Source organism: Pantherophis guttatus, chromosome 2 (genome assembly GCF_059756535.1).
Source record: "Pantherophis guttatus breed Tessera chromosome 2, ASM5975653v1, whole genome shotgun sequence".
Classification (NCBI taxonomy): Eukaryota; Metazoa; Chordata; class Lepidosauria; order Squamata; family Colubridae; genus Pantherophis; species Pantherophis guttatus.
Window position 1 is genome coordinate 45,196,158 of NC_142064.1, and position 26,145 is coordinate 45,222,302.

A 26,145-nucleotide genomic window follows, 5' to 3' on the forward strand; every position below is an offset into this window, starting at 1 on the left:
AATTAAGTGAACAGTGAAGCTTCATGAATAATGTAATGGTTTGGGGTGCTGCAGACAGCCAGACGCTGTGTCTGCAAATATCAACTACTTTCTTCCATAAAAATAAGGGAGTGGGAGAGGCATGGATTCAACTGTGATTGACAAGTCCATTTACTAATTGCAGGATTAATGCCAATGTTGGAAGAGTTCTGTAAAAGGTGTTTTGTGGGGGATGGAGAGTCTAATCAAACAATCACACTGTTGACTCCTTTGGAGAAATAAATTGCCCAGGGTCTTAGGCAAGGATGGTGAGGAGTGCCCATTGAGATGAGCTAGTTCTTTCCAAAGGGCTTTAGGGGGATCACTGTCTCCCTTAGGACAAACTTGAACCATTGATGAACTTTAGCTGAATGATGTTTATAGAAACTGCTCAAAATATTTGCTTGAATTGTGCCCTTGAAGCAAGTGTTAAAGGATATCACTTTCTTTCTTGTAGCATGTTAAAATATTCTGTTGGTTTTGTCCTAATGAAAATTGTCATTTTGTTTTAAGCCGATAAGCAGTAACGAGCCAATAGTTCACTTTCTATTGGTATGATAACCTTTTTTTTTTTAACAAAACAAAACTTTACCATAAGAATTTCCTTCATACAAAACTGCCTGAACCCATCTCTAATTTGACAGACTGTCTGATTGTGATTTTCTTTTTAAGTTACTGGAACTTTTTCAAAGAAGGTTCTAAAACTTGCATTTCTCTTCCGTTAGGTATGTTTCATCCCTCCACAGGTGCTTTAATGTTCATTCAAATGGGTATGCCCCCAAGATTGACCATTTTGGAGCTTTGCAAGCTAATTAATGAGAGCTAAACTTCTTGCCTTGGGCAACCAACCTCTGAATTGTCCAAAGCCCCCCCAAAAGCTTTTACCCAAAGCCTAATTCAGTACCCAATGGAATTTTACAACCAGTAGACTTTCCCTACCAAAACAGTCACAAGTTGAATGAATCAATATATGATACTCAATATTTCTTATAGGTAGAAAACTCGTGAATCTATGCCCACAAGCATCAGCTCTGAAGTGCACGTGAGTGAATCTCGTGAATCTATGCCCACAAGCATCAGCTCTGAAGTGCACGTGAGTGAATCTATGCCCTTCGGAGCTGATTCCTGTGGGCAGAGCCATGAATTGCTTTCTGGCATTACACTCTTCTAGTAGCATTTTTTAATTGATTAAAATCAAGTATGATTTGGAAAGATCAAAACCAGAACTAAGGCGTGTAATTCTGAGGTTGTAGCTCCTAGAAAAATCAATTTACCAAAATGATGTCTGATTGGCTATTTTGTCTCATCTTACAAGATCATCTGATGCATTAAACTCAAAAAATTCCTCCAATTAATTTCTCTATCAATAAAGGAGAACATTCTATAGAGATGTATGGATCCATGCATGGGTTGTAATGCAGCAATGAAAAGTTGCTTTATGAAGGCCCTTTCCTCACATTAGGGAAATTTGCAGGTGGTCACAGATTCTGTAAAGAATCTTTGGCTTTGTGGATCAAATTACCTTTGCCATTACAAAGCTCATGGTGATTATGTATTGTCAACACCAAAGCTGGGATTGATGTCCATCTTCTGAATCAACACACTTGTGTCCAAGTCCAACAGCTGCCTCATTATGAAGTAATTGCTGTGATCTAGCATGAATTACTTCCAATGTTTTATCTATTGTGATAGATGGGATCAAGATATATTAGAAATTATTTGCAATACAATGTTCTTTACCCATTATGTTGCAGGTCTGGCTTTGATATATCTATTATAAGCTCATTATTGTATTTAGAAGAGTCTGTGCGCATTAAAAATGCCACATTTTTCTAAGTTTCCTCTAGTTTAATTCCTAAAAATATTGTAATATTATGCAAGCTATTTTGCCATCTTTTGTGGATCTTTTCTGCAAGCTGCCCTGGTGTTTTATTACTGGTAGAATAACCAAGGTATTGAACTAGGTACCTTAGTTCAAAAATTGTTGCCCTGTGATGCACCATTTTGGCCAGGTAAAGGAATGACAAATGTTAGTGGTATATAGATAGTAATAGCATAGACTTATATACCACTTCACAGTGCTTTTACAGCCCTCTCTAAGTGGTTTACAGAGCTAGTATATTGCCCCCAACAATCTGGGTCCTTATTTTACCGATCTTGGAAGGATGAGTCAACCTTGAGTCGGTGAGATTTGAACTGCTGAACTGCAGCAAGCAGTAAGCTGAAGTAGCCTGCAGTGCTGCATTCTAACCACTGCGTCACCTCGGCTCTTAGATATTCATCAATCAGTAAACTCAGTATTCAATTTCACTTGAAGTCGGTCAGTTGCCTTCAACATGGTTCAACAACATTGCAGACATAAAAAAACAGCATTACCAGAGGATCGATAGTTATAAAAAACTTCTGAATAGGGTGGATTGAAGTTACAGTATTTATCTTACTGAAGAAACTCCTGGGTTTCTCATGAGAAGGCTGGCTTAACGTCAATAAATTGGGAACCTCTAACATAGGAATACAGCTTTCTTCCAGAAGGCTGCGGAGTGGGTCAGGAGTGGGATGATCCAGTTGGTCTGGCCAGTCACTGAGTCGAATTGTTTTGGCCACGCCTCCTCGGGCCTCCATCGCCCCCAGTTTATTCGACTCAGTGGATCTGACCAGACGGTTTCTCTGAGTCCTCTCACTCCTGACCATAGTTCAGGGCAATTCTCCACTTTCCAGCGAAATCCGACCATCTGCTTCAACTGAGCTAGAACAAAGCAAGCCAGTTCCCAAATTACAGTACCAAAATTTACCTAGATTCAACATAATTCTGTTGGTCATTACTTTGGATGCTTCATAAATTGCAGAACCAAGTAGCACACCTTGAAAAATGTCAGGATATTTATGCATATAAAGATTACGATTCCCATCAACAGTACCCTTCCCTGGTTTCAACATTAAATTTTACTCATTAGCATCTCATGTTTTCACTGTTTGCACCACATATTGAAATTTAATACCTAGAGCCCTGTATTTTTTCCAAAAACTTTGCAAGTAACTGTTAATATAGGTTACCACATAACCAAAATACAAATGACATCTATTAAGCTGTTTATAATTTACAATATTTTTATAGGAAACATTAATATGCATAGCATTTTAAAATAACTGTTCAATAAGGTATTATGAGAATGCATTGCCCTTATGTAAATTAATTTATTCAGTTTCCTTAAATCTGCTAGACCTAGTCTATAATTATATCTTCTATAAACATATGTTTAAATTATCCCTATTGTATCTTTTGTGGAAAGCTATTGTTTTCAGAAGTCTTGTTCAAAAATTCTTTGTGAAGAATTCCAGTTTGAGGACTTCCTTTATGAACATACAAATCAGCTGAAAGAATGCAGAAACGAGTGAGAAGTTTTGTTCTGCTTGATGATACTCCAGCACAAGAGCGTTATCATCACGCAACATATATTATGCCTGGTTTCATTGCAGGCAGATTTTTACAAGAGTAATCAGAAGTTCCATCCACATGTCCTAAGCCTGTAAATTGGCCTTCCACGGACTGAAATAGACAATGTATCACCTCCAAATAATGTATATTATGCTAAGGGAAAATAGGTTATCTCTCAATACATGTTTTGCAAGTTTTTCAAATGAGTGGAAGAAAACATATTTCTTTAGTGTCACAAATTCACAAAACATGAGCATTTATGTTTATCGTCCCCATTGTAAAGATACTTGTAGACATTAACTTTGCAATCTATAAACTACCACAACTCCCCCATAGCTGTAAAGAAATATCCAAACATCTTAATGAAATGGGCTGTTCATGTCATAATAAATATTTTGGTAACTAATACTTGTGTTTTCTGCAACAAACAAGAAAAGCTGTATTTTAAAAATATGTAACAACCACTTTAGTTTTGTTCATAACCATGTGTAAGCAGAAACACAATTTCATAATGAAAAATCAATATTTTAGCAAGGACAACTTTTCTTTCTTAGCTATATTTGCACAATTAAAGGATATGAATTTGAGTTGGCATTGATTTTAAGCAATGTTTTCTATTTACCTAGGGATCTGCTGGGAGGGATAAAAAAAGAGTAGAAGCTACATATTTGTGCTAGGCACTCAATTTAAAAATGTCAACATCAGTTGCTGTTTGTTGCACCGGGACTAAGAAAAAGAAGAAAATCTGGCATCACTTTGCTGTGCCATGGAAACAGTTCTATGCAGTTTAAACAATAACTCTGTTTAACTGAAATAAAGATTACAAGTTCCCAAAAGAATCTTGGTAACAGCTTTTAAATGTATTTTTAATCCAGATCTTCCTTACAAATCAACAACTGTGAATTGAAGCAGCCAAGTCCATCCTTTTGCCAAGCTAATAATTGAGGATATGAATATAAGCCTCTGAGAGCCAATGTTAGAACCTAACTGCTTATTTCTAGACTAAATAGTTTTTTAAATAATTACCCAAGCAAATTGGTAACAGGGATTTTACACTTTTAGAGTGTAGCTTTTATTTGCTGAAATGCAAAATTACAGAAGATAAATATGATTGAATCATAAATTTATTCTGATAAACATGCGTGTTTTAGATTCAGAATAGCTTTGAATATGCTTTTAAGACAATCCATCTTGTGGGCATATAAACATAAAAGAAATAATGGACGTAATTGTCCAACCTGAGTCAAATGTCAGGGGATAAAAATTCATTTGCATGTAGTCCAATCTGTAGGATTGAATTTTCTTCTTATAAAGGCAGACAGTTTTTTTTATTTTCCTTTTTAGATTCTAATTATTTCATCTGAACTTTTTTTAAAAAAAAAATTAAAAAGGAAATGATCAGCCAAACCAATTTAGAAAGAAAAAGTCAGGGGAGGGGAAGCTCATTTAATTAATTTACAATAATTTACAGTCATTTTGTAAAAAGGCATTACAACTGATCAAACTGGAGAACGCCTGACTATTTTACAATTATAAGTACAGAATTTAAATATTCAAGCTTGTGATGAAAAAGCGGCAAGGTGGTCGCAGCGTATAACGTAAACAAGTAGCTTTGGAAAGTGAACTAGGTCATTACATCCTTTGAAAAAAATCCCCTTTCCTGAAATACTATCACAGATTATCATGTGAATACTCATCTAAAAGCATAATTTAAACTGAATTCAGGATAAAACTATTGACAAGGAATTCAGATTAAGATCCAGTCTAAGTTGGGCAGTGTTGAGGTCCCTGTAAAAAGTAAACATTTCCTATTTCTTTAAAAAAATGTGCCACAACATTTGCAGCACAGTGCAGCATTAAAACTTTAAATACAAAAATATTTTTTCTTCTGTGGGGATAATATAACTAGCATACTGGAAAGTAGTAACAATACTGCTACTCAGAGCACATCCGGTCCACATCTTTCAAGTCGTGTAAGGCAATTACTGTGTTAGTTTTATTTGTGTATGGCTAAAAAGAAGTCCATGAATTGTTAAGTCTTTGCTATGTTTTCCGATTACTCCACATATGTTCCGGTGTACTTTTATGATCTGTTGAATGGTCAAAAGGAGATCTATGTCCTAAAGGAGATCGAGAATCATAAGGTGACCGTTGATCTAATGGTGATCTGGGTCCACTACTGGAAGCTCTGTGGTCCATTTGCCAATCTGAGTGATACCTATAATCTCTTGAAGATTTATGATGACTGTAGTCTGAACTGGATCGATGATCTAAATGTATCCGGTGATCTAAATGTGATCGACTGTCTTTAAAACTTCCTTCCAGATTCAACCTGTGATCTCTATTTCTGTGATCATCTAACTTTCTATGTTTACTATCATTGTAGTATCTGAAAATAAAGAAAAATAATTATTATAGTGGAAGTTAACTTAAAATAATATAGCTTTAGAATCTACACCCCAAATTATTTTATAAAGGTTTCACAACTTTCTAAAAGTAAATCTGCGTTCTTGGAAATGTAGCATTTATCTATTTGTCAAATTTAGAAACACTCATTCACAGAAAGGAAGATTTGTTACCCCTACTCTCCCCCTCCTTTCTTTCTTTCTTTTTTTTTTTTGATGTGGAAAGTCTTGGGACATAAAAGTTGAAAAGCAACCTTATTCAAGATATCTACTATAACGGCACAGGATTAATTTTTTTCTGTCCTTCAGTGATTATGGAACTCAGGATTTTTAAAACAGTATTTCCAATGCAAATACTATTTTCACAAGGGGAAAACCCGTTTCATGACTGCAGTAGAAAAGAATATAATTTTCTCTTTAAATGCTGATTCCTTTTATAATTAGCCTTTCAAAACAGATGCCTTTAATATCATCATATGCATATATTTAATATCACACTTAATCAGCCACATGAACTGACAAAAACCACAAAAATAAAATGAGGAAACTAAGTGGGATATGCTGGGTCAATTACTTAGAACATGTGGAGATAAATTTGGGAAAAAAAGGCAGATTCTACAGGAACAGGTGAAATGTGCAACATAGATTTCTTTCAGGCACCAGTACAAAATCTCTGTACAGAAGTATTCATGAGTCTTTTCCACCTAAACTGTTGGAATTGTTTTTTGAACAGGGAGGTGGCAATACTGCTGGCTTATAACCAATATACTTGATATAGTCCCTATGGAGTCACCACAAAGCTTCTGCACTGATACAGAGGCCACAACCAATTTTTTACTTCTTAAAAAGTAGTGACCTGTAGCTTGACTTGCCCACTTTCCTCTATTCATTTCCACCAACTGCTCCTTCCGAGATTGTGAGACAACATGTATCAACTGCAGGCTCTGGATTCTGAACCCTGTTCAATGCTAGGGATGAAGCAATTTGAGTTCTTTCAGCTAAACAATGTTCTCTGTCAGGACTCCAGAAGTGTCCCTTCTCTGCAGAAGCACCTGCCCTCTGAAATGAGACTCCCCCTAGATATGGATGCCTTGTGGTGTTTTGAAGGGACTTGAGGACCTGGGTTTTCTTCTAGAAGTTTGGTGAGTGAACTTCCCTTGCTTTGTGTAGGTTTCTCCCTTTTTTTCCGATTTTTAGCATTTTTGCTCTTTTTTATTTTGTTACACTTATGAGTCAGTAACATTGGGAATTGGCTAACATATAAATTTAATAAACACATGAATAAAATAAGCACTGGAAGTCTATTGTTATGCAGGTAATCCTTCAGTTTCTACAGCAATTGGGTCCATAATTTCCATTGCTAAGTGATATAATAGTAAAGAGAGACCCCAGATGACTGCATTGCTTAGCCAAGGCAGTACCTGCATCCCACCTTCCAATAAGCAAAGTCAGTGAGGAAGCCAGCAGGAAGTTGCAAAACCCAGGTGGCTTGCAAGCAGGCTGGCAAGCAGGTAAGCAGCCATTCCTGGGTGGGAGAGAGTGGGAGGGAGAGTGAGGATATCAAGATCGCTGTTGAGGCAATGTATAAGTCCGGTGAGGCTTGGGCTGGCTGCTGCTGGATGGGAGAAGGTGCACAAGTGGAAGGGATTGGGATGACTACTTCTGGGTGGGGGACTGGCTATGTAGGGTGTGGGTGGCTGGTGAGGTGCGAGTGCCCAAGGGGCTGATGGTGAGTGTGTGGATGGGAGAGGCTTATCTGAGCAACTTGTGACCCTCTTTACTGGCTTCCTCATTGATTCTGCTTGTGGGAAGCTGGTAGAGGTCATAAATGCAATCACATGAACACAGAACACTGTGACTGTCATAACTGCAAACTGGCTGCCTAGTTTCTAGATCACAACCACATGGCCATGGCGGGTGCTGGAATGGTTGGAACTTCAAGTACCAGTTGTAACCAGCACTCATTCAGCAGAAATTGTAACTGAATGATTGCTGAACAAGTGGTTGTTAACTCAGGAATACATGCTAAGTATAAGAACAGAAATTAATAGTTGCCACATATTGTCTTCAGCTGGCATCTTATCTGCTCTCCTCCCAAGGTGTGCATGTTTGTGAGAAGAGAATGAACTTCTTCTCATGTAGATTCATGGAAACTGATGCATAGTCCTGATCCTTTTCATGCTATCGTCCCCTACTACATTATGGTTTTTGTTCAAGGTGTGTTAAGTATATTATGAATTTAAAATTATATCAATAAATGTTATCATTTCCTGAACTTAGTACATTATTATCTCATTAATGATAAGTAAGAATTATGAAATGTCTGGGAGCACTGGACTCAAGAAACATCACAGGACTTACCTATTATCCTGTTTATAATGATCCCAATCTCTATGATCTTTTCCATTGCTGAAAGTGGAATAAGGCCTTTTTCTTGAATCACTTTTTTTGTACGAATCTCCATGAAGTCTGTCTTTGTGATGATCATGATACTGTGATAAGTATCTGTCAGAGGAATAACTGTCCCTACTACTGTCATCATGATTTGTGTTCTCTTTTAACCGTTCCACATCTGCTTAAATGGAAATAGAGGTGCATCAGCAATTTATATATTTGCAAATGCTTGCAAACAATGATCTTTAACATAAGGTATTTTATATTATTTCTAGCAATATACACACATCTCTATGCAAATTACACTTTTTAAAAAAATTGGAGAACTGTGAAATTCAGGCCAGTATTGATATGCCATTTGGTTTGTGGAAAGTATAAATTAAATAGGTTTATACTAAAGTGGAAATGGAAATATTTTCCCATTTCATAGAGATATTTAAAATTGGAATACGAAAACAGTATGGAGAATATGTCCTTATAATACAATATTGTATAACAATTAGCATAATAGTTAATAGCTTACCTGGATTTCTAATCAAATTTGTGTTCACACCGCTATTGATATTTTGTTCATTATACTGCTGGAAAAAGTCAAATAAAATATTATTTAGGTTTCATTTGATAAGTTTCAACTAGATCAGGGATCCCCAACCCCAGGTTTGTGGGCTGGCACAGGGCTGCGGCATGAAGAAACTGGGCCGCACAAGCAAAGCCCCATCCATGGGATACATTTTTTATTCGTAACAAAACAGCGTGCAGCATTATCTGCAAGTATTTAATAACTCTCCCCCCTCACCTGTGTTTCCTGGCGTTTTTTAATTGCATGTTTGTACAATTTGTGTAGTTTTCTGGCATCAAATTCAGTAAATTTGGAAACAAAAATCCACAAATTCCTAAAATTGAAAAAAAGAAAGAAAGAAAAAAAAATGTAGACTTAATTTTAACAGGTTACATTTCTCAACTATCAGTAAATTACTGCTATGATTCAATACTGTCTTATTTATTAGATGTTCTTATTCAAAGACAAATTAGACCATGTTCCAGATAAAAAATGAATTAGGTGGCTAATTATGAAATAATTTGCACAAAAATACAAGTCTTAAACTTGGCAGAGAATACTTGGTTCCAACATATTACTTTGACACAGTAGCGGCTGTAACAGAGACCAATTTCCACCTAGTGGTAATCCTATAAACTGTTTAATGATAAAGCAACTAAAAGCTCAGTAGATCTGTGTATTTACTTACTTTCTCCACTGTTTAATTTGTTCAGGATTTGTGTATTCTTTTAGACATTCAGTTATATGGTCTCCAATTTTTATGAGACACTGTCTAGTATGTTCTAGTTGTTCTCTTTCTGAAAGACCTTTCTCTGGTCTATCCAGCTGCTTCAATGCCGCTTTGACAGGCCTCATTCTTTCTTTGCACTGTAAAAAAAATGATATTCATATATTCACAAACAATATTCAGAGTTCTGCTAAACAAGTTGATACTTACATACACATAAAATTTACAGTAGAGTGATTCCATTTACACTTGTTCTCTTATATTGAAAGCCTTCTATTACAAATTAATGTAACTTTCAATTTTATATTAAACATCAGATTAAAATAATAAATATTTAAAACTAACTATGCACAAGTAGATCATTACTGAAATGGAAAAAGCAAACAAATTTCAGAGGTATCTAAGTTACCTATTGCAACTTGTAACAACTTTTCCCAATTATTTCAGGTTCATGGGCACATTTTGAACTGGGAAAGTGTCATATGATCATTAACTTTGTTCTTAAGTGCAACTCCCTTTCTATTCTTTTGAAATAGCAACAGATAAATAGTTACAACTTTCCTATGGTTTTGAAATCTGAACTAGGATTCCAAGCTGACAGTTTCTACAGGTATGGTTAATCTTCAGAAAAGCCTTTTTAATAATTTTTAGTAAGTGGGATGGTCCATTGTGACTGGAACTCTGATTCATACTTTCCGTGTTTCTGTTCAGGTACCTAGTCAAGATACTCCACAGCCTTTTTGTAAAAAATAGTCCCTATAGTTAACTATAATTACACAAAAATGGCTCTGTTCTGACAGACTGAAAATATTTTTTTTTGCCACATGCTGTTATTTTCTATTTTTCATTATTTATCCAACATAAAGGCTAGGCCATCATCTAATTTTGGTCAATACTTGCTGCAATAGTTATCCTCCTAAAAGAAGATCTAAAGGGTTAAGGTGATAGGCCAGGAGTAGGAAGATCAAGTTTGTAGTCCAACTTCAGTCATGGAAGCTCACTGGGTGACTTTAGACCAGTCACTCTCTTTCAGCTCAGCACACCTCATGAAGTAATTCTTGTAGAAAAAAATAGATGCGCTAACTCTAATATGAGACGCAGGGTATACATTTATCAAATAACAGACAGTCTGTCATAATCACTCAGTATCTTGGCCAGCAATGCCACTTTGCAGAAGGAGACTCTGAGATGGCAGTAGTGCGTCAGAGCCCAACTAAACTTTGCAAAATTTTGCCTGCTGAGAAAATTCTACCTCTCAACACTCCTTTGCTCCCATATTAGTTGACGTTGCCGGTGATAAAACACCACTTTTCTAGAAATCAGCCAGAACCCCAAATCCATTAGTTAAACTCTATATGGATTTTTTTTTCCTGACAACAGATTGTACATATGCAATTCACAACAAGGCAAACAAAGTGGTATGATCAAATAACAATATATTTGCTAGTACTGAAGATAATCTTACTATACTGAACGTTTTCTGATCCAACTCTTCTGAATCTTCTGATATAGGAACAGGTTCACCACTTGCTGTTATATGAACAGGTGTGTCTGCTGAAGGGTTTTTTTTTATTTTGTCTTTGCTGTCAGACTTATAATCATTTGTCTACAAATAAAAAAAATCAAGAGTCTAAAATGCTGCGAACAATGTAATTTATTGGACATATGCTTTGTTATTCCATAGCATCCTGAACTGGCTAGATTTCATTCAAAGAGTGAATTGAAGGGGAAACCCCTCCCCCCCCAATATACAAATGAAGCATATTATAGAATGAAGGCGCAGAACCTTAGTCACAGATTTGAATGTTCCATTAACTCCTCAACATGGGATAGGTTTGCCAATAAGTTTCAAAAGCTGTAACTAAACTACAATATTTTAAGCAAGGAAAAGAAAAAACAAACTTTAGCATTATTTAATTTTGATTAAATTTTGCTGTTTTTCCTGCCCCGTGTACATTTGGAGTGAAGCTCCTGACATACATGTGAATGCCTGGAAAAGACTGGACAGCTCTTGAGTACTAGAATACAGCCCTGTTATAAAAGAGATCAAGCAATCTAATAGGGCTTAATTACCTTTTCTTCTTTAACTTCTTTTTCTTTGTGGGAGTATTCTTTTCCTTTGCTTTCCCTCTTTTCTTTCATATCTTTTTCTTTCATGTCCTTCTTGTCCTCTTTTTCTTTTTTCTCCCTTTTTAGTTCCTTTTTATTTTCCTTACTTTCTCTTTTTTCATCAGCCTGCTTTTTCAAAGCAATATCTGCATCAAGATTTTCTTCATTTTCTTTTTCCATTTTTATCTTACTTGGATTTTTCAATGAAACCATTTCATCCTATAACATATAAACATATCTGCTGAAATGAAAAATCTAAACGTTTGATTGGCATATAAATGGACAAGTGATATGCATCAGAAACAAAAGGAAAGTGATATTATTTAGCAATTTTGTCATTTGTTCTGACACATTCTTCTATTTTATTCCTCTTGTCAATTATTGGCTTTTTAAAAATCTTATTACTCAATGAAACACAGGTAAATTGGATTTGGAGTGTTAAAATGACTAGACATTCTTTGCTATTTAAATCTAATTTTCAAATTATTTCTATTTATAATCAATGATGAAGGAAAAAACGCTTAACGTATCTACCATTTCCCCTTTTCTTGTATTATTTCCCATTAATGTATTTTATTAAAACAAAAATCTTTTCAGGCAACAGTTGATTTTACAATTTTAAACAATTATTTAAACACTACTAATTTTTTCCTCAGCTTAGCAATCACAGGAAAAATCCTAAGCGTAACCTAAAAATAAATTAAATAAAATAAATACCAAATAAAAACATTTGGTAGAGTATGCCTAATTTTTCATTCTACTTTTTATCTTAATACTATAATTAATTTTTTTCTTCCATTTTTTTAATGTTTTAATATTTTATTAGAATGTTGTATTCTAAATCATGTTAAGAGGCCCTTCTTCAAGTCAGAATCCCAGCCATATTTTTTAAGACTTTAAGAAACAAATAAATGTCAATCTTATTTTGCAATTTGCTAAAAAGGTCATGTATTGTAAGAATGAAAATAAGCAGGCAACTGGAGATTGTAATTTCTGATTCTTAGTTCAGGAAACTTAAATAAAGTTACATTTTTAAGGTAAAAAGACATTTTAAAAGCCTACCTACTGTTCTTTGCTCTTTCTTGAATAAAAAAAAAATCTTCTTAAAATCTATATTTTAAATTATTTTAATTTGAGGTACATAAGCATTTTCAAAAACACAGGAATATCCTAAATATATGCAATGTTCCACTGCCACTTAGCAATGACTTCTAATAAGAGACATTTATTGTATAATACAATAAAACAGGTTTAAGAAAAAATCTTATTTCACTTTTATGCTGACTGCATTCTTCAAGTTGTTGCCTTAAATTAGAGAGCTAGTTTACCATGGGATCTAAAACACAAATATACCAGAAATCACCTTAGGAATTTCATTTAGATCCCGAACCTGTGATTTTGATATCAGTTTTATACAATTTTTCCCAATGTGAAGATTGAATAAACTGGTAATAAAACAGCTAAATAAATTTATAGATAACATTTTCAATATATTCACCTTGCTATCTTCTTCCTCTTCATCAGACTTATCTGAAGGTGGTGGTGATGTGTCACTCTTTAACTCCTCTTTCATTTTTATTGCTTTTATAATCTTGCTCTTTTTCATTCTTAACTTTCTTCTCTTGGAACCTCCCTAAATATAAGAAAAGCATTGTGAGTATCAGAAAGATGCTAAGACTTATTTTTAGTGTCTTATTGTTTCTAAAAATCAATGAGTTGCATGTTTTAAAATTTAAAAATAACAAGAATCATACCCAGAACTAGTTAATAAATAAGCATGAACAATTTGTTCAGGGAGAATCCTGATTTAACCTATCTATATATGGACAGATATAGAGGTAATTTCAAAATGTAAATAATGTAAGCAGATATATTACATATCTATAAGATGAATGTTCAGTGTCTTGCTTTTTGCTGCAACAGGTTACTTACTATTCCAGAAAGTCTTTGTGCTTCTTTTCTTGCAATGTCCTTATTCAATAATTTTATGAGGTAGTCTGCACGGGTCTGCAACTGCTTGGCTTGGGGTTTCTTATCTGGGTCATCTGGTAGAATCTGAAAGCACAATTTAATATATTTTCTTCAGAATATATCAGTAGCAATAGTGGATATGGACAAAATTGAAGCTAAAATTGAAAATATATTATGGATCTATGTATTTATTTATTTGATTCAAATCTGATGCTGCCCATTCCAAATTGATTCTGGGAGGCTCACAATATATGTTCCTAACCAGTAAATGTTCACATTAAAGTATAATATTTGATCTATTTAACTTCCTAGCATCCCTATATCTATCTGTATAGTGCAATACATAGAAACACTGAGACACAATTTTTGTTGTGGGGAAATACTGTAGGAGGAGGAAGGAACATTATGCATGTTCATCACTTTGAGTTATAAAGTAATAAATATGGGATGAAATGAACAATAAACAAAGGAATACTCCAGATGACCAAGAAAGAAAACTTACCTATACAGATGAAATGGAATAATATGGAATTAAATGTTAAGACCTATTCATTCTTGAAATATATTACCCAGCTGCTATACAGCAAAATGTACATTCAATTTGTGGCACTTTCTCTCTTTTTTTTTTTTGAATTTGATTTTTATTATAACATATAGTGATACATTCAATACATTTTCGGTTCATTGGTGCAAATATACATATATACATCTACATACATTATTACTTGTCTTTTATTTGATATTGTTTCTTAAAGCTAAATTTAATTTCAAAACACTTAAAGATAATAGTGCTCAAATCTCTAAGACTAGATGTAATACTGTTCATTTCTCCATGGATTTTGTTTATTAATTAATACTTAATCTCTGTACTCTATTTCCTTCTTTATTTCTTTTACCCATCCATTCGTACCACATGTCCCACATGCTATAAAATTCCGAATCCTCTCTGTCATTAATTTCTGAAGTCAGTTTATTCATTTCGGCGCACTCCAGTATTTTGCCAATAACATGTTCTTGAGGTGGTATTTGTTTTTCTTTCCAATACTGGGCAAAGGAAATTCTAGCAGCTGTCAGAATATGTATAATTAAATACTTTTTCTTTTTTGCATATTCAATTTTCAAAATTCCCAGGAGAAAGGCTTTTGGTTTGAAATCAAAATTTTCTTTTATTATTTCTCTAATCCACATCCATATCATCCTCCAGAATTTTTGTGCCTGATTACAAGTCCACCAGCAGTGATAGAAAGTACCCTGCTGATGGTCACATTTCCAACATTTAGGGCTCGAATTGGGGTAGATCTTCGCTATCCTAGCTGGGGCCATATGCCATCTGTAAAACAGCTTGTATTGGTTTCCTTGTAAGTCGTCGCCTTTGTCATTTTAAGATTATTATTCCATATTGAATCCCATTCGTTCAGATTTATATTCTGTCCTATATTTTTGGCCCATGCTAACTTGTGGCACTTTCTCTTATGGACATGTACTGAATCAAATAGATGGCATTATTGATGTAAATCAAAATTTACATTTTGATGGTTTTGAAATATTTTGCTGATTAAAATGCACTAAAAAAGTAAGGGGAACCCATAGAAAAATATTTTTCTTATTTTTCTGTAGACATCATGGAAATAGTAATATAAAATCCCAAATGAATTAACTAAGATAGTATGGCACCAGCTAATCTCTCACTGCAGAGTTCCAAAATAAAAAGTCACTATGAACACTCCACTAAGAAACAGCTTTAATCTTTCAAGCAACATTATATTTAATGAATAGAAAAAAGATTTACCTTGTGTGTCAAGCTGAGATCTGGGTCCATTTTTATCATTTCCCAGCTACCATATCCATACTCATAAATGCCTATTAGAAGGTTGGAATCATCTTCCTTACCCCAATCCATATCAAAATGAGCAGCCTTAGTGTGACAAGGAATGGTGTATCTAAACAAAAAGTGAGTATGCTTCAGAAGTAATGTCTAAGAATAGAACGCAAGCAATAAAAAACAAAGAACATGTTTAACTAAATATTTATTACCATTGTAAACTTATTTCTTCACTGTGTATATTAACAGTTCTGTGAAAACTGTTAGATGATGAATGAACTGTGATTATTTTGGGATCATTAAAATGTTTTAACATTTCTTAAAACATTTGAGTGCAGTGATAGACATTGATCATTATACCATAGTCACTTTAGTAGTGTCACCAAATTGGCAATAGGATTACAAGCTCAGGAACTAGTTCAGAATTCAGCCATTATAAAATAGCAACTCCTTTGCGTGAATGAAATCACGCAAAGCGTGATTACGATTGTCAGAGTTTCTACTTAAGGAAACAAATACGGACATACAAACCTCTTCCTTTCCTCTGGATCTGAAGGAATGGATTTATGCAATGGTTCCAGCTCTTCTTCATGTGAGATGACCAATTTTGCATTTACTTGTACCCCTGATATTCGGAATGTTGGGCCTTTAACTTTTCCAAGTCTACCTCCTTAAATTTAGAATGCAACAAAGGAAAAGTATTAGATTTTCTTACTCTCTTTATATAAACGCTCCAAAATGTGAAAAAAACCAAAAGGCTCTACAGTTCAATATAAAACCACCCAAAGGAGTACAGCCAATTAAACAAAATTATGTCTCAAAAGCAAATAATGCATAAGATATAAACATAGTGACTAGGAATGCTGACTTTTGAAAACATGAGGTAAAAAAACTGAAACAGTAATTATGAATAAAGATAGTACTTGACCTATGATCACAATTGAGCCCAACGTTTCTGTTGCTAAGCAAGGCAGTTATTAAGTAAGTTTTGCCGCATTTTACTACCTTTTTTGCCACAATTGTTAAGCAAATCACTTTAGTTGTTAAGTGAATTACAGTATGTGGTTGTTAAGTGAATCTAGCTTCCCTCATTGACTTTGCTTACTGGAAGCCAGCTGGGAAGCTTACAAATCGTGGTCACATGACCCTAAAACAGTGGTTAGGATTAGGGAGACAGAGCTGGAAATCAGGTAAGATGGCAAGAGGACTCACATCTTGCTCCATGCGCCCCAAAATAATAAGACCTCCTCGAAAATAAGGCCAAGCGCTTATTTCGGGGTTCAAAAAAAATATAAGACAGGGTCTTATTTTCGGGAAAACACAGTAAATGAGTTGTTACAAGTCAAGGACTACCTATATAAAATCTTACCACAGTATTACCTAATACTGGTTATATTAAGTGTATAGGTAGTCCCTGAGTTATGACTATTTGTTCAGTGACTGTCTGAATTTACCACGGTACAAAAAAAAAAATTCTGAAATTACAGTGACCTGGCAGGCATGAACAAAATTTGGATGCCTGGCAGACCAGTCTGAGTTATGACTGCAAAGGTGCTTCAACTCCCCCACCCCACCCCCCCCGGTCACATATCTCATCATCTCTGTCTTTTTGGTTCCCTGCTCTCAACACCCAGCTGACCTCTGCTGTCTTCGTGCTCCTGATGCTGACCAAATGTGCCCACACTGGCCCTTCAAAAGGCAGCTGTTGACTGCACATGGTCTTCTTTTTGAGGTAGAAAGTAGTTTCCTCACAAGGCCTGGAGAAGATCTCATGCAGGCAGCAGCTGCCTTGCAAAGGGCCACACCTCAGCAGGAACAAGAACATAGCAAAAGTCAGTGGAGCACTGGGTGGCAGAAGCCTTGTAGTATAGGTTGGTGAGGAAGTCTGGGCGTTTCTGGAGTAGCTGAGGTTTTCATGCCATGGGTGCTGAGGCTTCATTGGGCTGGGGTGGCTGCATGTTGCAGCTCAGGGACTTCTTACAGGCCGAGAAGCACTGAATACCAAAAAGCCAAAGCTGCAGCATGGCAAACAGCCATTGGACCACACAGCCTGAAAGGCAGCTGCAAGAAAGCCAAAATGGCAGAGATGAAGAAGAATAGGCAGTTGGGGGGATGGGGGGGAAGCTGAAGGGGAAGATATTTCATGTGGTCACACTTTATGCGGTCACTTAAGGGGTCACACTTTATGACCATATTGCTTAGTGGCAGAAATTCTGATTCCAATTGCTAGTGTAACTTGTTAACTACCTATATGACACTATTTTTCTTGTTCTTCAAGTTTAATAGAGACAGATCCATTCTTAGGTTCTTAAAACAGTAAGGTTTTACATGATGAGAAATTAGCCCAATAGATAAGAACAGTTAATATAGCATTGGCGAAATACATAAATGGGTATATTTAGCATTAGTCAAAATGGCCAAAGAAATGGGAGTTACTGAAAATAATCTATTATGTCTCCTATTCACTTTACAACTATTTTTTTCACTTTTTAATTTTTGTGATTGTTGCCAATAATGTTCTAAGGTAACAACCATGCTATACTGGATGTATCTGGAAACAGGAGGAGGAGAAAATACATCAACAAATGGGAAACTGCTGTCAGCCATATCAGCAATAACCTGTTCATAAACTCAAGGGCACGACCAAGGGATGTTATGATTTTTTATGGAACAAAAAGGTGTAATCTGAACTCTTTGCTTGGGTTCATACCACATAGCTGTTGTTAAGCACTCTGTACCTGCTCTTTCTTGTCCAGATGAGTTGTCTTTCAAAGCTTTGAAGCATCCATTATGTACAAGGTCTCCAAGCCGTCGGAGATCTATCTCAGATTTATCCACTAATTCAGCATCTCTAGCTATGGCATCTAATCTGCAACAGGTTAACATTACAATTCCAGTTTCAATAGTACCAAACGTTTTACATCATAAAAAAAACCCTATAAAACCATTAATGCTAGACATTTCAATAAAGTTCTTATTAAGAAAGAAAAGACAATCAATCCATCTCCTTGTAATAGTAATTGATATTTTCAGTAATTCATTTGCCAGTTTTTTTCCTTATTTCTGAAGATTTTCATTACAGGGGAAGAATAGGAAAAATATCTCTATTTTTTGTGTGAGAGGGTGATTTATTATTTTCTAAGCTTTTACATCTCTAGTTTTTTAATTTGGCTTTTTCCTCTTATTATTTTCTTATAATATAAATTTGACAGTTCTATTTACTGACTTTAAAATAGAAAAAATCCTTGTTGCAGGAGTAAGTAAATGCTACAGAATTCTGGCTTTCATGCACAGAACTGTATATATTTTCCTTTTGTTTGTCTTTTAAAGTAGCGTTGGAATACTTCACTATAAAATAGAAATTCCACTTATTAGTTATTTACCTTTCAAGAGGTCCCCCAAATTTCTTGTAACTCTTGATAAACCTAAGAAAAACAGTTTTGATAAATTAAGTGGAAAATTATTCTTGTTTTAAGCACTATAAGCAGAGAAAAGAAAAATATTTATCAATCTTAGTGAATAATGACAAATTAGAAATGATTGTCTCACAGAAAAAGTTCATATAAAGCCTTTTAGAAAAGCTGATGACCATTTTTACTTTTTAAATTGAAATAGATTTGGATAATACACATTATGATGATGTGTTCCTTACCTCCGAATCTCTGCATCACTAAATCCTTTAATGTTTTCCCGGGGAATGGTCCGTGGTCTTCCACGTTTTTTTGGTCGTTTTCTTTCTGAGACAGAGTCACTGTCTGATCCAGAATATCTTCTGTTTCTACAACGTCTTCCTTCATTTCCATTAAAACTTATCTATTATTTTTTAAAAAAAGAGTGCAGAGTGCTCAAATTCAATCTTAACATTTAGCATTTCAAATAAACAATTGTTCTAAAACAAAAGGAGCCTGGTGGCACAGCAGACTAATAGCCTGTTATTAACATCCAGCTGCCTGCAATTACTGCATGTTCGAATCTCCCCAGGTTCAAGGTTGACTCAGCCTTCCATCCTTTCTAAGGTAGGTAAATTGAGGACCCAGTTTGTGGGGGCAATAAGCTGACTTTGTATAAATATACAAAAGTATGAAGGCTATTGCTTAACGCATTGTAAGCCGCCCTGAGTCTCCAGAGAAGGGCGGCATATAAATCAAATAAAATAAAAAAAAAAAGACAATGTAGAGGTGAACCCTTTTCAAAGGTCAAGCGTACTTGTTTTGCACAGTTTCTCATTCTTGGAAGCATATAAATTTCTTCCAATTCCTTTTGTCTTTCTTCTTCTTCTAATCTTCGTCTCTGGACCTCTGGAATTATTTCTTCCCAATTTCTTGAATTTTGTTCAGGCTCCAATTCAATATCATCTTCATCCATATTAGAAAAGTTGGCCACCTGTAAAAATATTGTTTTACCAGACACAATACAAATGCACACATTATATAGTGTACATATTGTGACAAAATACAGTATATAAATTACCAAACCAAGCCAATAAAATACTGATAAGAAACTAATTCATTTAATTGTAATACTTGCACATTTGACCAAACGTGCTTCAATTATTTATATTCCTCTGCATTAAAAGCTCTGCTGTAATGGAAATAAAGGCTAAACTAATTTAAACTAGAGCTGTATGTATGCTTATGTAGAAATGAATACCATCAAATTTGGAAATGCTCATTTACAAGTAAACATGCATGTTAATACCTTAAACTGAGAGAGCAATTCATCTCCCACACTTAATGGTCCAGTTTCGTTTTCCCGTGTTTCAGCTCTCTTCAATATTTCATCTATGTCCATTTCCTAAGAATATGAAATAAAATTATACAATTGAATTTTGGTTTTGAATTACAGATAAATAAAATGCAAGGAAGTTAATTTGCTTGTACCTGCGGTTCCTGTTCTTCCCCTTCTGGTTCTTTGAAAAGTTCCTCAGCACCAAATTTCAGAATAGCTGACAGTTCCTCTTTGTTAAAAGGAGCAGAGCTGAAAATGAACAATAATAATTTCAAGGAATGCTGAGGATACTCAACTGTATATTTCAACCCAGGGCATTCATGTGATATTGATGCTGCATCCTGGTATCAGGAGAGTGTGCAAGTCTGGATGAGGAACAGATTCAGGCTCAATTCTGACAAAACCGAGTGGTTCTTATAATCTGGGCCCCTTGGCTCTGTGGATATTTCATCCTTAGTTCTACATAGGGTAGCAATCCGGGGGCCATCATGGACTTATAGGTTCTCCTCAAAAACCAGGTGGTGGTGGTGGTCCAGACAGACTTCATATATATCTATTGCAGCCATTATGCCATTCTGGATCAGGATTCAGATGGCAATTCACACCATAGTCATTTCACAAACAGCCTCCTAGATCAGTCTACCTGGAGCTAATCCTGAAGCCATTACAAAGTGCTGGTAGCACAGGCATGGCAGCACATGCAGTAATAAGTATGCACACTATAACAATAGTAACATCCCTACTCTGAAAGCTGCACTGGTTATCATTTGGTGCCAGTGTAATTCCAAATGTTGACTACCAGTCATACAACCCTTCATAGCTCAAATATTGATTTATTGGAAGAACTGTCTATCTCCAATATTTCTGTCTGCTCAGTAAGTTCAGGAAAATTAGGTGAGATCTAGAACTTCTCAAATAAGCAATGTCACCTCTTGGGACCTAGGAAGCCTGCTTTTTCAGTCACAGTACCTAAATTCTGAAATATTAGAGATACATATTGCTCTTCCTCCCACATTCAAAAAGTCACTAAAAATCTGGCTACTCCTTTAGACCTTGGGACAGAGTGGTTGTTGAGCCCATATAGAGTTTTTAAATTGTTTTTATGTATTTTTTTTCTTCTGCACGCATATTTATGTTTTGTACTCTTTTTCTGTCATTTCTAGGTTTTAATGTGTAAACTGCTCAGAGTTGTCTGGAGTTAAATAATCATAATAACTAAATATTTAAAAAATACATTAAGATATAATTGACTTTTTGAACCTCTAGATCAGAGGGTCTCCAATCCCTGGGCTGCAGCCCACTACCGGGCCATTGCCTGTTCGGAACCAGGCCACGCAAGCGGCGTACACGTGCTTGCAGTTCATGCATGTGCCTGATGCTCACATGGAACCATCCCCCCTTTCCCACACCGGTCCGCCAAGCTGGAAAGGTTGGGGACCGCTGTTCTGGATTCTTATCTCTGATAGTCTATAACAAAACAAAACAAAAATCTTATTTTGCTCACATCCTTTTCTTCTTCAATACCTATCCCTACTTGTTTTGACCATCCCACTCACCATATTTCTCCCCCTTTTTTTGAGCAACTTGAACTTGGGCTTTACAGAATAGTTGCTGCAGAAGAATGAAGCAACAGGTAAGTATCTTCTTCCATATCCCAATAATTCAGGAATGAAGAGAAATGGGGATTCTCAGTAATATATATGTATACTTGTCAAAAGAACTACACCTCACTAATTAATAGGAGCCTGGATAGCTCTGCAGACTAAAGCACTGTAATTTAACACCAGCTGTCTGCAATTAAAGTAAATTCGAATCTTGCCAGGCTCAAGGTTGACTCAGCCTTCCATCCTTTCTAAGGTAGGTAAACTGAGGACCCAGTTTGTGGGGGAAATAAGCTGACTTTATATAAATTATACAAAAGTATGAAGGCTATTGCTTAACGCACTGTAAGCCGCCCTGAGTCTCTGGAGAAGGGCAGCATATAAATCAAATTTAAATAAATAAATAAAAATACATTACTTTTGTACTTTAGGGAGGTCTATAACACACACACACACATACACACACACACACCTACCTAGATGGTGCGGAACCTGTATGTAATACAGTTTTTCCTGTAGTGTCCATTCTCTGAATAACTAGATGATCTAAAACCATTTTCTTCTTGGCTCTCTCCAAAATTTCTTCCTCTACTGATCCTTTGGTCACTAAACGATAAATGTTAACCTATGGGTAAAATAAAGAAACATTTAAAAGTTACATAGGAAAACAGAAGTTACTATTTAGAGCAATATGCATTCTGAAATGGAATAATATGTATTTTATTATTTACAAACGTGTATTATATTTGAATCATATAGGTAGCACTTCTGGCTCTCATAAAATGTCATGCCCCCCTCCACCCTTGTATTTCGGGCATTTGGCAACTGGTGACCACAATTTGGAACTTTTTAAAAGCTGATTCTAGCAAAAAATGTCCACTCAGGAGAATGGAATTACTTAATGATCACATGATTTGGACTTACAACTACATGATTTACTTAACGATCACTGTAAAAATGGTTGAAAAAATCAGGTCTGGTCTCGTGGTGCCATTCAGGTATCAATCGGGGTTGTTAGTCGAAGATTACTTGTCTCTCACCGTTCAATATATGTACTTAAATGAACCATATAACATATCTATTTTCAAGGAGTAAAATTCTGCAGCAATGAACCACAGGAATAGGGCATCTTTAACTACCTTGATTAACCATTCAGTGAATACAAATAGAGATAAAATGCAGGAAAATTTAAATGTTTGTGCTCTGGTATATCAAACATTAAATTAGAATTTAAATTTCAAACCTGTTTTTTTTGTCCGATTCTGTGTGCTCTAGCCTGAGCTTGCAGATCATTTTGAGGGTTCCAGTCAGAATCAAATATAACAACAGTATCAGCAGATGCCAAATTTATACCTAGACCTCCAGCTCTTGTAGACAGTAAAAAGCAAAAATCCTGAAATTAAGAGAATAATTAAATATTGGAAAATGCATATACCATACATATTTGTGAGCTAAGCTGTCTAAGTTAAATGGAAGGAAAAGTTTAAGAGTTTTCTGCATCTTTTTGCTGCAACCTCATAGATTTCTGGATTTTTGCAGCTCTATCTGATAGCCCTATCGCTTACATCAATGCCATAATTTAGTACAGTAAACTTCTAAGTTAACTCATTAATCTTTGTTTAGTGGACTTTGACAAAATGCAAATAAATAAATATACATTGCATTGGGTCAATGGCAGAGGTGGCTCATGAAAGAAAGGTGCCAGAAGATTGGGGCAGATGAGATCTACAACAGTGGCAGCTGCTAAAGAGAAAAGAGGAGAGACAGGATAATGTATGAAAGCTTTATTTTGTTTACCTACGCTGCCTATTCATTGTTTTTAGGATTACAAGAAACTGTTAATTTGATAGACATTCATCTTTAACAGGTACTCCTTTTTCAATTAGTCTGTTAAATCAGGGCTTTGCCATAATGACACATTTTTAACCCTGTTGTTTGGTGAATCTCTAAACACACCAACATTTGCTTCTTCATGTGTACCGTGTTTTCCCGAAAATAAGACCCTGTCTTATATTTTTTTGAAGCCCAAGTGCTTGGCCTTATTGCCATGCACTCAAAAGCCCTATTGGACTTATTATCAGGGGATGTCTTATTTTGGGGGAAATAGGGTACAAGAAAAAAAAAACACAGCATATTAAGTTTATTTTTTTATTAGTCTCATACTTGTTATGGTAAACTCAGACTTGAACAAAGAGTTTAACAGTTAGCAGCCTGTTTCAGAGTTAATAGATGAGTCACCATCTAAGGACCTGCAGGAAGTTATGATGGGATTTCTGGTAATCAACAGAGGCATTACCACTGGCCTCCAGAGATACGACTTTGAGCTGCCATTTCCCCCCTACACCACGAAGAGCAAAGAGCAAAGGCGCTCTACAAAGTTCTTCGTAAGACAGGATCTGTGCTGTAATGTTATGCGGAAATAACCTTGGGAGGCAGGGCAACAAGATACAAACAGGAACAATCAGATAGAAGACAGTTTAGCCCACAATAAGAACGTGGATGGGACATGAAGCTTCCTAGCTTTTGGACTATAAAGGCAAGGAGGAGGAGTACTTTCATACTTGCAAAATTCTGTTAATGTAACATTACAATAAAATAGAATTAATTCATCTGGTCATGTTTACTGTTAGGTCTGCTTCATAAGGCTGACATGTGCCCTCCCATAATGAGCAGTATCAACAGACTCTATTTAAGTAAAGCAGGAAAGCAAAGCCTCTCTGTTGGACACAACCATTCACTAACCCAGACTTTGTATACTTTGAATCTTGACTTTTGAATCCCATGACTTTGATTTTAGACCCCCAATTGGCTGACAAATTTTCTATTACACTCTGACTCTTGGAGCCTACTCTATTTTTTTTTTTTTTTTGTCTGCTGCTTTGCACTTGGAAATTTAAAGCATACTTATTTGATTTTTGAAACTTCTTGCTTGTGTCTGTGCATGTTTAGTTTGGGACCTAATACTTATCTTAAAAAAAGACAAAGACAATTAACTGCCTACCTCAGAGGCTTCTGCATTAAAATGATCCAATGCTTGTTTCCTAATTTCTCCTTTTATTGACCCATCTAGTCTCTGTGGAGAGGGTGGAGAGAGAAAACAATTGTGTAAGTATGTAAACAAGCATGAATAATGAATAATTCAATAATGGAAACAAATGCACTCAGTCATGTAGCTAAAGAATAACATTCTTACTTGAAAGGGAAACTGACGATATTTCAAATATTCAGCTAAGATGTCCAGCATCCGCACCATCTGAGAGAATATAAGTACTCTACTGCCACGCTCTCGTAAGCGAATCAGCAGCTTGTCTAAAAGAATTAGCTTCCCACTACTCCGGATCAAGTTCTTTAAATGAAAAATAAATTATTACACTTTCAGTTTTCTGTTTTTGTTTCTTTTTAAAAAAAATGTTTGACAGGAAGAAGATTATATTATTTATTTATTTGTCAAGCATATATAAGGTAATATATATAAGTATAAGCATGAATTGAATACATAAAATGAATACAAATAGAAGGAACATTAGGTCAAGGATGGTAGGCACGCTGGTGCTCTTATGCACGCACCTTACAGACCTCTTAGGAATGGGGTGAGGTCAACAGTAGAGAGTTTAAGGTTAAAGTTTTGTGGGTTTGGGGATGAAACCACAGAGTGAGGTAGTGCATTCCACGCATTGACCACTCTGTTACTGAAGTCTTATTTTCTGCAATCGAGTTTGGAGCGGTTTACCTTGAGTTTGTATCTATTATTTGCTTTATGTATTGTTGTGGTTCAAGCTGAAGTAGTCATTGACAGGTAGAACATTGTGGCAAATAATTTTATGTATACTGCACTTAGGTCAGGCCAAAGTCGGCGTAGTTCAGTTGTCTAAGCCCAAAATTTGAAGTCTGGTGGCATAAGGTATTTTATTGCAGGTAGAGGAATGGAGGGCGTTTCTCATAAAATATCTCTGGACTCTCTCAATTGTATTTGTCCGATATGTATATTTATATATATTTAATATATATATTTAATATATATATTTAATATATGTTATATATTTACAAGACAACATTAATGCATTTCTATGAGAATTGCTAGAACCCCATGTCTAAAATAATAAAAAAAAACCCAAAGTAAAGTAAAAAAATTAATCTTGGCTTTACATATATTAATCCATAGAAGTGTATCATAAACTAAAATTGCGTAAAAGTAAGACTAGTATTGGTACTACCTAGCAATGTTTTTTATACAACCATATGAGACAACTCACTCATATTTTGCTGTTGTACACAAGAGAAATGGGTCTAAGCCAAAAGGGAGAAATGCCTAAGAACCCCTAGTAAAATAGAATTCTCATCAAGAATTTTCCAGTTTGTATCTTGGTCCCTCAGC

General features: G+C 35.3%; 1 protein-coding gene across 2 annotated transcripts in view; it reads right to left on the reverse strand.

The window, feature by feature from the left end:
• Positions 1–4,493: 4,493 nt before the first annotated feature.
• Positions 4,494–26,145, reverse strand: part of CHD1 (chromodomain helicase DNA binding protein 1) — a 67,583-nt gene continuing 45,931 nt past the window's right edge. Inside the window, exons 17-37 of one of the 2 annotated variants that reach the window (XM_034440737.3) lie at positions 24,964–25,116; positions 24,772–24,843; positions 23,014–23,163; positions 22,247–22,395; positions 20,322–20,418; positions 20,140–20,235; positions 19,648–19,824; positions 19,094–19,254; positions 18,825–18,866; positions 18,180–18,310; positions 15,973–16,111; positions 15,409–15,559; positions 13,581–13,703; positions 13,147–13,281; positions 11,613–11,867; positions 11,005–11,145; positions 9,501–9,679; positions 9,050–9,146; positions 8,777–8,831; positions 8,221–8,431; positions 4,494–5,843 (exon numbers count right to left, since the gene is read on the reverse strand). In XM_034440737.3, the coding sequence (XP_034296628.2) occupies positions 5,498–5,843; positions 8,221–8,431; positions 8,777–8,831; positions 9,050–9,146; positions 9,501–9,679; positions 11,005–11,145; positions 11,613–11,867; positions 13,147–13,281; positions 13,581–13,703; positions 15,409–15,559; positions 15,973–16,111; positions 18,180–18,310; positions 18,825–18,866; positions 19,094–19,254; positions 19,648–19,824; positions 20,140–20,235; positions 20,322–20,418; positions 22,247–22,395; positions 23,014–23,163; positions 24,772–24,843; positions 24,964–25,116 (3,060 nt within the window). In that variant the 3' untranslated portion in view covers positions 4,494–5,497. Of the gene's footprint in view, positions 5,844–8,220; positions 8,432–8,776; positions 8,835–9,049; positions 9,147–9,500; positions 9,680–11,004; positions 11,146–11,612; positions 11,868–13,146; positions 13,282–13,580; positions 13,704–15,408; positions 15,560–15,972; positions 16,112–18,179; positions 18,311–18,824; positions 18,867–19,093; positions 19,255–19,647; positions 19,825–20,139; positions 20,236–20,321; positions 20,419–22,246; positions 22,396–23,013; positions 23,164–24,771; positions 24,844–24,963; positions 25,117–26,145 lie in introns of both variants that reach the window. The other variant, XM_034440736.3, reaches the window with a different exon arrangement.